General features: G+C 35.2%; 1 protein-coding gene across 1 annotated transcript in view; it reads right to left on the reverse strand.

Moving 5' to 3' along the window:
• The window catches only part of FMN2 (formin 2), a 168,708-nt gene that overhangs the window by 122,973 nt on the left and 28,607 nt on the right, over positions 1-17,128 (reverse strand). The window contains exons 3-4 of the mRNA XM_019471242.1: positions 12,521-12,668; positions 6,275-6,336 (exon numbers count right to left, since the gene is read on the reverse strand). Of these exons, the coding sequence (XP_019326787.1) occupies positions 6,275-6,336; positions 12,521-12,668 (210 nt within the window). The remainder of the gene's footprint in view (positions 1-6,274; positions 6,337-12,520; positions 12,669-17,128) is intronic.

Below are 17,128 nucleotides of genomic sequence, written 5' to 3' on the forward strand. Positions count from 1 at the left end.
TTTTATCTTTTTTTTTTTTTTTTTTTTTTAATCTCTCCCTCATCAAAACTAAATGAAAAAGATTCAGGATTATGGTTGAAGAAATGAATTTCATATCCAACAGAAAATTGACCTCTTTATTTAAATGATGGTAATTGAGCAGTAAAACTTTTAAATTATCACTACAAAGACAGTCATCCAGAATACTTGTAGACCAAATTAAATGTGTTCCCGTCACTGGTTTAAAAAAACTGTAGCAGTGACAGAACAGAACTTTCTAAACATTTAATGTGTCGGGATTTCTGTTATTATTTTTAGGACACAGTTTTCTTATCTTTGAGAGATGCTCCAATTACTAAACCTTGGTCAGATTAAACACTGTAAATGTGCATACTTTTTACAGGCTAACAACTTAATCACCAGAAAGCCACCACGTTCTGACATAAAAAAAAAAAATAAAAAAAAAAATTAATATTCTCACTCTAGTGTATCTGCAGGACCCCCCGGGAATGACTTACAAGTGCCTTGCATAGTACATTCAAAAATACTTAACTGCCATCTAGTGGCTGAGTAGGCCGACTTCTTTATGATGTCTTTCAGGCTTTCTAATTACACTTCTTCCCTCATTTCTCATATTTCCACTTGCATTCTCATCCTTCCTTCACGGCCTAAGAAATCCTGACTTTATCAGAAGACTGTTTTAATCACAAAGTTCAGCTACTAGTCATATAGGAAGAACAGCAGACTGGAACAGACTGTTTAAATTATATTGAGGTCTCAACTCAGAGAACCTCACTTCATCTTTTAAAAAGTTTAATTAATTAATCTGCTACAGTTGTAGAACATGAAAAATCTATTAGTGCTTATTAGGCTTTCTAAAAACAAACCAAAAAGAAACCTGAAAATTGCAGCACATTTAAACTGAGGAGTAAGTTCTAATATTAAGAATCAAAGACAGATTTCCATTAATAAATTTGGAAACTTCTGCATAAGAACTATATTCCATGAACATAAAAGACAGACTATAACTAATTTGCACTTATGTCCTGAAGTTCGACAGAGGTTAGACTCCCCTTTACTGCCTGAGCAAAATGCTCTGCACTTCAGCAGTTCCTATGACCCCAGCAGTAAAGTCTTCTGCCAGGTTTTTATCATCTCTTGTTTCACACAAACTTTGTTTCCTTTCTGTGCATTTTTGATAAAACATAATTTATTCTCAAGGCTAACAAGAAAGCACTATCTGCCTACATATGCTTCCTGATATTCACCCACTTTAAGCTAAGATATCCAAATTCTAACATTACACATTGGACCTACAGTTAGAACATAAGTTCCTGCGCACCACATATTGCAAGTCTGGCTTTATTTTTTGCAAGATAAGAACAAAACAGATTTATACCTCTGAATTTTTTTAGCTTTTTGTTTTCCGAGATTGCGGTATGCTGGCATAATGTTGCAGGAAGTTTACATTGATACAGTTGTCCTTAAAACAATGTATTCAATTCTATTTGTCAGGACAGAGATCGTCAGTTAGCTATACTATTTACTGTGAAAAATGCAATAGGTACAGATTTCGCTATCATTCGATTCATATGGAAAACTTCAAAAAAAGTTTGCTTCTTTCATACACCTTTCTTTCCTAATGAGAAAACAGACTATAGTAGATCCTTGTGAATATGTCATATGTCTTTGCTGGGTTTTTTTACCCAAATGCGTATCTTTTTTCCCCTGCTGAAACCTAAGACTTTAGCAATCATACTTTTGTAGGAAAAGAATTGTCTTAGAAGAACTGTTCATTGCCTCCCCAAGCCTTCTCTTCCTCCTTACAAAAAGTAACCCGGCAAGCAGTGAAGGGGTGGAAGAGGAGTGGCACATGTTCCCAGGATCACTGCGTTTTTCTGAATGAATATCTCAAGAAAGAACACGCAAAATGAAGCAGTGTAAAAAGAGCCACAGCCACAGAATGGTTTGGGAGCTCATAAAGGAAGAGTTCCCAATTTTCCTCCAATTGCTGTTGAACACAATTGTTAACCAGTCTCATCTACAGTTTGCCTCTACCCTGATGAAAGCCATGTAATAGCAAAATAAAACAGGTTTTAAAAATCTCCCTTTATTTTATTCTTTTTGTTTGTATAGTAGAATCATTTCACCATTTCAGACAAATCTTACATTTACCTTCTTTATCTTACATTCGCCTCTACAGAATTATCTTTCTGCAATTTCATTTAAGAGAGTTTTGAGCAGCATGCATGTTTCCAAGACAAAGTCTAGCTGTGACATTTTACAGTAATGAAAAGTAAATCCCAATCCCGCCAATGTTTTATATTTTCTAAACAGACTGATTATGTATTTATCTTAAAGGATTTCACAACCTTTTTCCTTATATTACTAAGTGTCAAAATTGGAACGTTTCAAATGTCACTAAATTATTACCCTAAGAGGTTATAATAATTTGTAGTTAAAGACTAGAGTAAGAAAAAAGGTCCCTGCTGAAAGGCTGAGAGAGGGGTTACCAGCAAAGTGTGGTAGTAGGAACACTCTAAAGAGACACTCCCAAGAGTCAGACTTACAATGTTTTCAGAGTGGAAACTATATTCAACATGGCAAAACGTGTCCTGTAATTTAAGGTTTTTAAGGCTAGAATTGTTTCGCTATGATATTGTTGGAAAGTGCACCAATAGATCATGCAGCATAAATCTGTCTTCAGTGCCTGAAAACTGCCAAAATTTTGTCTCGTTGTTACTACCAGTTGAAATACGTGGTGTTCCAAGAAGGCATATAATTTTGGTTGAGGGATTATTTGTTGGTTTAAATGGGGTGAACCAAACCAAAGTGAACAACCGAGCTGGAAACATTACAGGCATAAGAATTTTTTGATGGCAAGCTTTTCTGCTGTAAATATAGTTTAAATACTCAGTGTAAACTATCTCATAACCAAACTGCTAGAAATTGGAACAGTCTGGCAAAACCTCATCTCCTGAGACAGGATTACAAAGACCACTCATTGTCCATGGCATGAAGAAGAATTCATTACATCCGGATGCTGACCTTTAACTAAACATAATGAGGGCTTTCTTTTTAAAATTTGTGTGATACTCAGAATAGGCAACCATCACAAATGATCAAAAAAAGAAGAAATTTAAAATATTTGATAATAAGGCATTTAAGAGAACAAGGAATTTAGGTGACTTCCAAACAACTTTAGGTTTTTGATTCTGTGAAGTCCCACTACTAACCAAAGTCTAGGTTTCATGTACTCATTTTACAATTATAAGATGCTTTTTTTTCTTTTTTTCTTTCTGCTAAGACTCTGTTTTTTACCTACCATGCAAAAAAAAAAAAAACAAACCCCAAAACCCCAAACAAGCAAACCTGAAAATTGAGTTAAAATGTAGGGAAAATTGCAAGGGTACCACAAAAGATCAAGCGTGTGAAACAGAAGGGAAATTGGCTCTTGTACAACAGTACAGCTGTCAAATCTAAACATCAGGTTTGAAGCTGGAGTTTCTAAATTAGAACATTCAATTTTTCTCTTCTTCCTTCACTAAAGGACTTAGGCCTAACAAAACTTTCTCTGTTCGTACTGGGAAGACTAAGCAGACATTGTTGCTCCTCTTTGGCATTTCAAAACCAGGACTTGAAATGGCTGCCAGCTTTTCTTATTTTTCCTCTACTTACCAATTCCTGCACTAAAAGCAAGCACACCTCCAGGCCCTTATTTTTTTTAATTGTAATTTTTAGAAATTAGCTATTTTGGACTCAAAAGAGCAGTCTTAAAATCTTTAGGAAAATATGCTGCAAAATATGAAGGTTATGTCTAACATTGTAGAGGAAATGGAGAGGATATATAAAAAAGCCCCTTCCAAGAAATTGTAGAATCCAGGCTCTGTGTGTGTTAATTGTGCTTTTAGTTTAGAATTATTCTGAATCTTTTAGTTAACTGTTTATCATAAGTGAGATAATTTATGAGCCTCATGCTACATTTGAGTTTGTTTCTATGTCAATATCGACCATCTCCAATTATTTTAACAGCATATGGAAGATGTCTTTTCCCAGGGAAGGGAGAGGGAAGAAGCCTGTAAGTAGACGCAATGGATCAGTTTCAAATTTTACACTAGGGCTCTCTTCCTTTGTCATGTATTGAAAGAAAGGGAAAAGTCACCTACTAGGCTAACTTCAGCCAATGCTTGCTTTCTTCAGAAAGAAAAACTAGACAAAGAATAAGAGAGGCTAGATCTCCAATAGAAACATTTTAAAGTGATGAAATACTATGAAAAGGTACAAGTAACACCAAGAATGATCTGACTGCAGGAAAGGATTTATCTACAAACATGATGAAAAAAGTTAGTGTGACCATTTTAGTTTCTAGATGTTTTTATAGACTGATATAGATAGCTATTGATAGATAGGTAGAATGCACGCAACTGTTTGGGACTGTACAGAAATAGTTTGAACACATGAAAACATTTTATCCACATACAGTTCCTCAAATAAAATAACTTCCACTCTGATTTTCAAAATAAATCAGAATGATGATGACATAATATAGCAAAAACTTGAGATGATTTTCTGCAAGTGAGGTGATCATGCACTCAAAACAGTTATTTCTGCTCTTCATTGATGAATAATAGTACAGAATGGAAGAAGTTCACATTACTGTCATAAGAGATCAACACTGAGGAAGAGGGATGGGGACTTCTAACAACACAAATGCAATTCAGTCATTGGACAACATAACAGGCTAGTTTTAAAAACAACAAAAAAAACCTAGCCTGAAGTGAATGTTATTTGTTCAAGTAATTAAACAGTGCTCTAGTGCTGCTGGTTAAACTTCATTCTCATAGCAAAAGAATCAATTTCTTTTAGGTAAAGTACTTAAGCATTCATGAACCTATATCCATTAATTACTCTTCCAATAAAAAAGTCTTTTTATATAGGTTGTTTCTTGTAATGAATTAAAATCCTAGAGGCAGATTAAACATGCTCCTTACAGGCAATACCCTTCTGGAAGTATAGGAAAAAGTTTTTTTTCAGAAGAAATACTAGAAAGCATTGCTACTGAAACCTGGGTGACTGAAATATAAAAATAGCATGGGATAAATATATTTTAGTTTAAACTTAAAATATTGCAATAAAATAATATCACAAAATTATTCTATAATTAATGGGCTCTGGTTTTTAAATTCTTAATTATGGAGGTAGAAGAATGTAGGTAACTGACTAGAAGAACTCCTTTAATGTTGTTTGACAAGAAAAAAGCCATAAAGTTAATATAACTAGTCTCCCCACCCATGCTCATAAAATACTTGATCGAACCTGGATTAAATTTGCAGGTCTAATGATCAGTAGCACACATTTCACTAGGCACTCCTTATTTTCTCCCTCAAAAGCAAATCACTGATTATTTTCACAAATGCTTCTCAATGCAGTGATGCTTGAACCATCCAGTCATTAACAAAAAACAAAACAAACAAAGAAAACCCACAAAAAACAAACCCTAATAAGGGGGGGGGGGGGGGGGGGAGAAACAGAAAAATTGGCCACTTTTCCAAATCTTGGTTCCAAACCAAGATTTAAGGAAACCACAACTTTGCCTTCCTCTTCATGACTTCCAGAACAACTGAATAGTGTTATTCACTAGTAAGATGTCTGGTACCTGTGATCAGAGAGCTTTCACAGAAAATAAGCAACTCTTTTAAGGAAACAAAATCTGAAGTTCCTCAACGCCATCAAACTGCACCACATTTAAAGAAGAATATAACATGAATGGTGACACATTAAAAAAAATTTAGACTGTGTTTATGTTGAACAAGTCCAACCCAGACTAATTCTCCACTGTAGCAGTATTACATTATCTCCTTTTGAAGTCCAGCATGGCACCCTAAATCTGTTCACCTACTACCTATAAGCTTCAGTGGAGAAATAGAAAAAAAATCTCTGCTACTGTTATTCACATAAACTTTTGTAGATTAGCTAATATCACCAGATCTTTTATTGCTATTCCTTAGTAACATCATCAGACCTCCAGAACCAAGTGTTAACTTACTTCTGAGTGAAGTGAACAATAACATTTCACAAGAATCACCTTAGGCAGACAGGAAACTTGGATCTCTGTACCTAAATACGCTATGGAGCATGTAAGTATTTTGAAATAAAAATTTAGAATCAAAAACACACTTCTGAATGTTTGTATTCAGAACATTCAGTACACAAAACTATTGCAAAAATGTCTGAAGTACTGCTTTTCCAGTCTTTTTACAAAATGATAGACAAAACACTTCTGTTAGAATCTTACCTGTACCCGCTGAACATCTTCTATGCATTGTTTCTCTGTTTCTAGGACAGTAGATTTCAACTCTGAATTTGAAAAGAAGATACAGATTTTAAAAGTTCTACATAAAAGAAATGTATTGATCTTTCAAAATACACATTAAGAATTTCATGAAAAGAAAGTAGAGTTAAAAAGAAAACAGTGTTAACTGTCCCACTTTCCAAATTATCCATCTAAAATTAAATGAACAGGTGGTATGCATAAATAAAGCCAGCCTGACTTCAATTTGCAATGTATTTATTATGACTCAACATTAAAGGCTATCATCTTAAGTGTGTAGCACATAAAACTTAAAAGAAGTAAATTTTGATTATCAAAATTTCTGATTAAAAAAAATTACTTATGACTATTATATACATTCCATAGAAGGTCAAGGAAAAGTTATCATGCTTGTTCTTCCCATCCATTCTCATTAAGAAGTATTTCTGTCCTTAAGGTCTGCAGATTGTGTCTCTTCGCAAAAGGCCAAAAGAACCATGAGCAGGATGATGACTGTTGGCAGCTATGTTGTCTTTTTCATATCTTCCTCTGGCCCTCCTCTGCCCTACCGTCAAAGTTTGAGATCTCCATAATAGGATAGATAGCGATACAGATCTAAACTCACATTTTAAAAGTGTGCTTGAATGCAATTGGCCTCACTATTGTAAATACATTTTGAGAAATCTCAATTTCATCCTAGCTTTATTATTCACTGTCTACAGCATCTCAGACTTACAAAGGGATGGTTTGGGACTGTACACTTATTGTGCAAGTGTATAGTCAGAGCTTCCCAGAACTGGGGACATTCAAACTGAGGATACAAAACTAATTCTTCACCTTTGTACTGAATTCCACACCCTCTCTTTTGGGCATAGAACCAACATTAATTTGACTTTTTGAATTTTGACCACGTTAATCATTTACATTGAAAAATGAAACAGCAGTACTTCATTCTAGTAGTATCTTCTTCAATTATTTTCTACTTTGGAATAACTAATGAGAATCCTAATAAATATCTAAGCATTCCTTCACTTAATTACTGTCTTTAAATGGAGAAAAAAATTATTTGTTACAGAATGATGGTTTTAAATGGAACTACAGATCACCAGCTATCATTGTGACAATGAAAAATAAAATAGCAGTGGGACTAAAAACTTTTATATGCACATTTTACCTGGAAAATGGGCATCAAAACATAACTCCACCCCCCCCAACAGGATTCCCTTTCTTATTTTAAAACCTGGATAACAATTATTCTATCTACAAATACGAGGTTTTGAGATCACAGTTTTCCAGTTTTCATAAAAATATTTCAATTTAAACCAAACCTAAGTACAAAAGAAATTACATGAAAACCTTGATTGTGTCAATATTTATTTCAGTGAGAGACATGTACTGTACGTCCCTGCATTGTTTCTACTGTGTTGTATTTTGATTGCCTACTGGATTAAAAAAATAACAGATTTTGTGCTGGAAATGACACAAGCATGTAACAACACAATACACATTCAGGACTCTCAAGTCTTTCGGTAAGCCATCGCAGAGAATAACAAAGACTTAATTTAAATTTATTTATGTAAGAGAGAGAGTCTTGCAGTTAAAGCACAGGGCTTGAATTAAAAGCTCTGGCTTCCATTCTGACCTTTCTACAGATTTCTTCTCTGACCCTAAAGAACCGCTCTGTGCCTCGGTTTCCTTGCCTGATAGGAGATAGCTAGAAAAAAGAAAAAACAAAACAAAACAAAACAAAACAACCCCAGCAGCTACACAGTGTAAAGATCTCTAACCAGCTTAGTAGCTATTGCTAATGATTCCTCTTTAACTGGTCATAGCCTAATTTTGTACACAGGACAAGAATAGAAATATTTTTTTTATACTTTTCCAGAGAACATGTGCGTCTCGCATCCTTCTTCTATCTTTTAAGGGTACCACTATACAGCAGGCAAATCTGTTGACCATTTGCAGGAATAGTGAAGCAGTTGTGGTCCAGAACCTCTGGATTCATAATTCCTAGACATCTGGCCTCCTCACAACTTTCTGACAATCCCAGCTGTTGGGAGGCAAGGCGTACATGGAGGAAGTTTCATTGCCAGTAGCAGTTATGCTGCAAGGCTACCCCTTGAAAACTAATAATCCTCAGCCTTTTTTACTTTTTTAATTTTTTACTAAAATAGCATTTCAAATCTCATCTGACAGAACTGTTCCCAGTCATAAAAAGCTGGATGAGGATAGGCTGTCATTAACAGGAAACAACTCATCATCTCTCACTTTGACAAGTTTTTAGTATGGATAAATCATGTCTTGTTGCTGATGCTCAGATAAATCCATTTACTGAAGAAAATTCAGGATGCCACTAATGAATTAGACACTCACTCCTCATTGCAACCAAAAGAACCCCACCAAAAACAGTGAATGATTATTTTCTGGTAAAAGCTATTAATGTCTCTTCCGAAGGAATGGAAGAGCATTAACATTTTTAAACTAAGCAATTGTGAGAATTTTTTTTTTTTTTTTACGAATTATCTGGAAGAGAACTTTTTTTGGCTAACCCTACCTCAATTGATTTGCAAAACCAGGAAAACTTTGCTAGTATTTGGGCATTGGTGATCTCCCCAGTGCCTGTGTACGTGACTGTACATTTCTGTATGATTGAGAGAAACTTTAAGATGTATTTGATCTTTGCTCACACCAGGTTTTATTCTTTGCTAATGTTCTAATACTAGACAAGACATGTGCACACACAACTTAGAAAGTAATGTTTCCTGTTATGCAATTTGGCACAAACTACCTCCCTTACTCAAAAGTTCCTAAAAAAAATAGGAACAGGCTGCTCCTATATATTTTTCAAGATTTAACAATTTCACAGAATTGTATGGTTTATTTTTACCTTAGACAGGTTTTGTTCTAAGAAGGCTTCTAAATATAAGCTGAGTTCAGGGTGATACGAGCAGTTAAGTTTAAGGTTAGTTTGCCAAAATTCACCAAATACAATCCATTTGCAGCAAACTAACAGAGTTTCATCTTTGTTAAGCAAAACTAAAAAACCAAAACCAACCCCCCCCCCCCCCCCCCCCCCACCACAACAACAAAAAAAAAAGAGTTAAGGAAAGGAAAAAAGTGCTACATGACGAATGAAACCTTCCCTTTAGCCCAAACCAAACATTTTTTTTTTCCTAATTTTTCATAAAATAAAGGAAATAAATGTCTGGACAAGCCTAGTTTCATTAGAAAGACTAACTTAGGTTTTGAGGTGTAAACTCACACAGATATTTAGTGTGTTGGGACTGTTTCGTTTGTAGAACAAGCTGTATAATCTTTGAGTCTCTGCCCAGGTGGTTAGGACAGTCACATGGGAGACAGTGTGCCTGGGCTCTAGTGCCTGCATACTTGCCTTTTCCTATATGTTAAGTGGAATAGTGTCATCAGCAAAGCATTAAAATAATTGAATTTCAAATACCCTATTGTGTTTAGATTCAGGCAATGTGCTAGGGTGTGAGAGCGGTAGAGTCAAATACCATAAGAAGTGACAGAAACAGATTTTGGGTATTCATATGGAAAATTAGTTGCATACACATTGATCTTATAGGTGATATTGACTCATTTTGTCCAAAAGCTTTTCTGAATTCAGAACTGAAAAATGTTTTTGGCATAAGTATCTGCTGACTTGAACCCAAATTCATATTAGGTATTTCCAAACTTCAGTTTTTAAATAAATAGCCAACCTAAAAAAAAAAAACAAGCAAACTAAAAAAAACCCCAACCAACCTGACCAAAAAACAAAAAAAAAACCCCCGACCACACTAGTAGCCCTTTCCTCACACCCAGCAACACTCCACATGTCACAGAGCACACAGCAAAACTATTTAATATATACTATATTAAACAGATGATTAACTACTTTGCTAATTTAGGAACAGATTACCCAAGACATTGCAGAATTTCCTCTTGCCTTACTTAAAACTTGAAGGCCTAGTATTGTCCTCATGCTAACATGTGTATAATAAAAATAAAGACTCTACATATAAAAATATCCTGCTATATTCCTCTCCAGATCAATACTTTTGTTTAAAATGGACATTTTTGTTTATAAACCAGTCTCTAATGTTAATATTGTATCTGTTTAATCCATACAGCAATAATTATATATAATGCAAAATACAGCTACTATGCACACAGTAATTTAAACCCTTTAAAAAGATGCTTGCCCCCTCCACCTTTCAAAGGTGCATATACATAATATAATTTAGTTACAAATCTTGGGGAAGGTATTTATCCTTCAGGCTTCACTCACCTCCAGGTTCTTCCACACGGCAAGCATGCGAACAATCAAACAAAAAGTTAAATTATTTATCTACCTGAATTGTATCCAGAACAGTTATAATTTTTTCCTTTTCCCTCCATGCCCTACACTGCAAATTTACATCAAAACCCAAAATTTCAATAATATTTTTAAGTGTCAGCGCCTCAAGTAGATTTTGAGAACTATTTATGTTCCATTTAGAAATAGTCACAATATACAATTTTCCATTTTATTTCTAATTCTATTTTCTTAATATTTTTGCAGTTTTTGAGAGGGCAGTGGCTGAGATAAGGAACAGGCAAGTACTGTACATATTACATCCATGTAGTAGGTATATAAAATAGAACAACATAGGATGGAAAAAAACATGTATAAAAAGAATACATTTAAAAATTATTATTATCCTCTTGGTAGAAATACTCTTCCAAATTGGTAAAAATAGTAAAAATCTTTACATTTCAAAATATTTTATGTAATCAATGTTCTTCTAGCTTTTAGAGCAGCAAAACTGTTGTTAACTTCCACCAGCCTCTGCTGGACTAAAACCTCAAAGTAAAATAATAACATATTCACCCTTTTGTTTTTCCACTGCAGAGTATGTTCATAAAAACTCTGATCACATGTCCATTTGCTAAGTCTCCATGTTGAGAAACAGAACCTGTCCTCTCAGAGTACACGGCAATGAATTTCATTACCACATACGACGGCACTTTCATTGAATACAGCATAAAATAGTAGATCACTAGTCAAAAATTGGACTAGCCCAACAGTCCAGTACTGCAGCATTCCACACTCTGAATTGCATCAGTGAGATGGATGCAGAAATATTTCCTTGACCACTAATAGGGATGCTTTGGTAAAAGCCACAGCATAAACAGAATAACAGCATTGCGTTTTTGCTGGCATCACTTATTTTTGCTTGTGAATGCTGGAATAAGTGATACCAGTAAAAGTGAAGTGTTGCCATGATAAATGGTGTCCATGCAAGGAATACTTTGCTCGTGTTCCAGAGGAAGTGGCAGAGAAGTCCCAAAGAGAAGCAAATCTGAAATTAACTCCACCCAAAGCCTACAAGCAATACAAAGAGATCTGTTGAAATAATGACTTAATTCTTCAAGTCTGAGCAATGAAAAAAAGGAGTGGTAGGAAATGGAAAATTTGAGAATACCCAGTGGCTCTCCATGGAGGTCATGGGGATGAATGCAGCCTAAAAGTGTTGAGAGCTGTTGAATAGCAACTAATGCAGAGCTATGCCTCCAAGAATCTGTGGTATTTGCCCATCAACACTACTAACAGAAAACAGGTTTGAAATTATCTTCTAAATTTCTTTGTCAGCTACAAGAGGTTTTATTTTGTTTTTTGTTTGTTTTAATTCTCAGATTAAGCAAAGCTTTTAATGAGTATGCAGAAGACTTCAGAAATTTGGCTGGTAGAGTAACCTCACAAATTTTCAGATAAACTGACTTTGTAAACAAGACCTCAATTTATTTTTCAGATACACTTTTCCTACCTCTCTGTCAGCAGGGGACTGCTGAATCCACAAAGGAATACCTTACACCACTCTAATAACTTTCAGTATACCACCAGTGGGCTTCTGAAGTTTTCCATATTTTTAAGAAGAGAAAAGTACCCATATTTCATGGCTCTGAAGGTATGTAAACTGGAAAAGAACAAAGGTCACAACCCTGGTAAAATCCATTAGTCAGCAGATGCCAGGTGCACATCTTGGTTGTTAACAAAAAGCATGCATTTTTGCTGAATATTTTTTTATTAGATTAATGCTAGCTAACATTATTTCTGATGCTAATCCAAGATCTTTAAAATCAGGTATTTGTTAGCAGATAAGATATTAAGTTTATATCTCAGATTCTAAAAGACAGCAGCTCCCCCCCATGCCATACATATATCTTGTCTGTGTCTAAGAACTATACCTTCTTCTGTAATTTTGAGTCTTTGTTCTTCATCTGGAGGTTTGGGTGGGGGCCACACAGATGGAATTCTCCTTGGAAAGCTTCCTTCAATGTAATCTGATGAATGTGTGGGTTGGCTAACTGCAGCCCAAGTATAAAGCTGGTCTTGCTGTAGTTATTAAAAAAAAAAAAAAAAGTTGAGAAGTTCATACAGAAAGACAAGCTCAAAGTATCAAAGCCTTTGTTTCCAACATAAATAGCTCGATATCCACCTCTATAGCAAGGCACTCTTGTTTTTATGCTCTTCATCTCCTGACAAAGACTTAACATAAATCTATATGAAAAGAATTTAATGTTTCAGTTTTGGAATTACCTCTATTAACAATAGAAAATCTAATCTTTTAGTTATCTACAGCACAATGAGATGCTAGAACACAGTTCAGCACCTTTTTTGAGCATAAGGAACTCTATGCCACTTCTTTCCTTAGAGAGATAACAGGTTCTGTCCATCATGACTGTACTTCTTTACATATGGCTAGTTTATAGGTTAGAGAAAAATATTTCAGTCCACACTTTATATAATCTTTTTACACCAAATGCACAAGCAAGGAAAAGAAGCAGGATTATTTCAGCATAAATTAATCTGAGATATTTATTCTTTGCAACCCTGTTTTTGTCATTTACATTTCCATATTCATAGAAAGGCAGCTAAAAAGGTGGGTTTGCTTTTAGAATAAAATTAAAAAAACCCCAACAGCTAAAAGTATTCTCAATCCTCTGGGCTCAAATCAGATTATAACCTTATTACTCAATAGTTTTGAGTTTGATTCACTTATTAAAAGTAGGAGACATCCAGACTGTCTGATGAAAACTAGGGCAAACTTACGCTTTAAGCCAACAGAAAGATTTTAGCTGACCACAATTCAAGTAGTTTTTCTTGTGACTCCCAGTATGCATCAACATACACACCTTATGATTAATTCTTTATAATACTGTAAACTCTATAGAGATCAATCACAGCAATTGCATGAGTATCCTAGTAAGTGATCTGGAAATATGCAAATATTGTAGTACAAAACTGGAAAAAAAAAAATCAAGTCACAGGATAAAAATACAGTCATATCACACAGTAATATCTTCTTACAAAGATCATGTTCATTACACTTCATTCATGCTATTGCGTGAGTAAAACACTGGCAATATATATTTGTCCTGCTGCATAGTTCATTTTTAGATTAACACCTTTTTTTTTTTAATTTTACACAGATACTAAACATTGAAGAGACATGCAGGGGGAAGAACAAAGTAATTTACGACTTTTGGGGGGGATAATCGCTATTCCATGTGACTAAGCTTCTACTTGCCTAAAAATAAGTTGTGATAGGAATGATAATATTCTATTGAGAGCAACTTACTTAGAACAGAAAAATGCTGGTTATAAAGTACAAAGTTTTGGTTTACAGGGGGTGCCTCAAACAGTCAGGGTCAAAGGAACCTCTTTAGAACTATCCAGCATGAAAAACATGGCAAAAATCCAGCCACATACACAGACCTTAGATAAAGGTAAAAATAAACAGATAAAAAGCTTAATACAAAATCACATCAGGTTCTTTACATAGCCCTGAACTCTATGTTCCTCGAAAAGCTTATCCTTTTCCCATTACCGTGCTACTGCATTTGAACATCTGAACAGGCTTGATTAATGCAGTTCTTTCAGTAACTTAGTACTTTCCCTTTGTCTAATTCCAGCTTTATAGAGGATATATATTTTGGGGTTTCTGCCTAATTTCCAGTACTGTACATATTGTGTAAAGAAAAAGAAAAAGTGCTGGATATTGCTATTTGTCTTGTCTCTGCACCATCCAAATCTCAAAAACGCAGAGGAAAATAAGATTCAGAAAAGTCATCGAGGCAAACCAGAACAAAATTTTTTTGCCTGCTCTACTTCCTTACACAGTCCAGGGAACACAGGGAAGAAGCAGCTCTACAGAGCGTTAGCTGGGTAAGCACAGTCAACTTTCAACAGCATTACATGTAGGGTTATAGGGCAATAAAACAGAAGACAACTGTAGATAATATTGACATAGCATGAATGAGGAAGAAAAACAGTTAAACTGTTCCTGGACATGATATTTCACCATGCCAGTTCTTGAAAGATATATTACGATCATTTAACAACAAATTTTTGAAGTATGATTAGTCTACATGAATTAAGATGTATTAAAAAAATCATGGTATGTCTCAGAATTATTGTACAGACGGGATACATTATGAGGTAATAAAATATGAAGTACCTATGTTCTTGCTGTTAGAATTTACAGCATATAAACCATGAACAGTTATAAATTAAGACATCACACATCTCCATGACCGACTCCTAACCCAGCATGGGAGATTTGTTTGTGAGTATAAGAGACAGTATTTTTTGGTTTTGTTGTTTTTTGTTTTGGGATTCTTTTCATTCACTATTCAACATAGAGAAGGATGATGGAATAGACTCATCATGTAATAGAAATTTAGAGGTAAGCAGAAACATGCAAAAATGCCTTGAAGGGACTTGCACTACAACCAAAATGTATCCGTGTTCAACATATAAACAAGGTATTTAACAACAGCTACATTCAGATTACTTGCAAACTTCATAATTTAAAATATGAAAACCTCTCATGACAGAAAGGTAGTCTGAAGGTCTGGACTTCAAGTTGATAGTCCATAAACTACACCTAAAATGGGAAGAGATTAGCCCTGTCTCCACTTTCATGCCCTTCAAAAGAGATGAATCATTTGAATGTCCTAATTCCTACTCACTCAAGATACTGTCCAAAATCTAGTCTTTTTTACCTTTTGTCTTTAGCTCCTTGTCAGTTCATATACCAACCCATCTCATTTCTCCTTTTCCAATTCTGATAATGCCACAAATTTGCATGATTATTAGAACATTTTGAAGAAAGATATATGCAGTCAATTCTATGATGTTGAAGTACTATTCAAGCAAAAGAAAAAAATAATCCAAATAAAAATATCCAGATTTGCTTTTACCATTAATAATTGTAATACAAGCATCCACAAACCTGGATTTCCACATCCAACTTTTTCTCCTTTAATCTTTTAATTTCAGAGGCAATTTTTACTAGATATCACTGTAAGTACAGTCAGTGAATACTCTTACCGTGATCAAGCTTTGTATATGTCTGGAATTTCCACTTCATCTTTCTCAGACTCCATTATTTAGTGTTTAAAGCACTTCTTTTTTTGGGGCAAAAAAAAAAAAAAAAATCCTTGTAATGAATGATCCCAGTCTTATTTATTCGGACTCATTTCTGGGCAGACATTGAGAGCTGAAAGCTGTCTGAGTCCAGTGCACTAAACACGATGTCAAGAAGATTTCTCGTTTCCACACATCCTTACACAGCACTTTCCACTGGTTCTTAAAACTGCAGAGCATTCGCACGTGGGTGAGGCAAACTGCCTGCAGGATCTGATGGTACCTAATCAATAGACATTCTACCACTTATAGATGCTAGCGTTTAGAATAGAGTCACAGAGAGTCAGGTCTGTAGTTTAACTCACTGTATTCCCAGCCAGCTCTCAGTAGGCACAAAGAATGTTTTTTGTAACAAATCTTCATTCTCTGGTACCACAGTGTTACATTTCAGGTACATAATATATTAAATGTTAATTATGTTCCCTCACTGCTTGAGCTAAAGATATACTTTCCAGCTCATCTTTGAAGATGGAACCCAATGCTGTAAGCTAGTCAAAGTAAGGGCCTCTAGCAAATGACATATAGAAAGAGGCTGGTGGACCCAGAACTAGGGCCATGAGCTAGAGCTGCAGCCAACATCAGAAGGCATACTGGTGGACCTTGAGCCTTCAGAAAAGGGGTCACATTTTTCACACAGAGACCAGGTTTGTTCCCCAAACCACAGACTGAATTAGAGATTAGTATATCCCCCACTGAATGAATATAATGCGTAACCTTGAACATATGCTTTTGGCAGCTGTATTGCTCCTGGAGATATGCAGGTAATACAACCTTCTGTTCAACGCCACTTCAGTTTTTAATCAACTGTTTATCTGCTTCCAGTTCAAAGGACAAAGATAGCCATTGTGAGAAATGCTTAAAAGAGGTACAAGAGATGGAGTTGAAAGAGCAATAAATGTATACAAATCTGTCCAAACTGGTTACAAAAGCAGGAATTAGCAATGTAAGAATCAAGGGGGGGGGAAAAATCTGATGAGAAGTATTTTGCCAATTCTCAAAAAAACCAAACAAACGTGCAGTCAGATCACGTGTGCTGAGATGGGAAAGGTAGGGCAGTACAGAAGCACACTGCTATCAGGAGTAGCCTCTGCTCTTCAACTCAGCATAACAGTAGGTGGGGGAAGCACATTAGCAGTACCTCTAAACTTTCTTACACTAGAGAAAAAAATCTGATGAGAAGTATTTTGCCAATTCTCAAAAAAACCAAACAAACGTGCAGTCAGATCACGTGTGCTGAGATGGGAAAGGTAGGGCAGTACAGAAGCACACTGCTATCAGGAGTAGCCTCTGCTCTTCAACTCAGCATAACAGTAGGTGGGGGAAGCACATTAGCAGTACCTCTAAACTTTCTTACACTAGAGTGA

The sequence above is a fragment of the Aptenodytes forsteri genome, unplaced genomic scaffold (assembly GCF_000699145.1).
Source record: "Aptenodytes forsteri isolate BGI_AS27 unplaced genomic scaffold, ASM69914v1 Scaffold10, whole genome shotgun sequence".
Lineage (NCBI taxonomy): Eukaryota > Metazoa > Chordata > Aves > Sphenisciformes > Spheniscidae > Aptenodytes > Aptenodytes forsteri.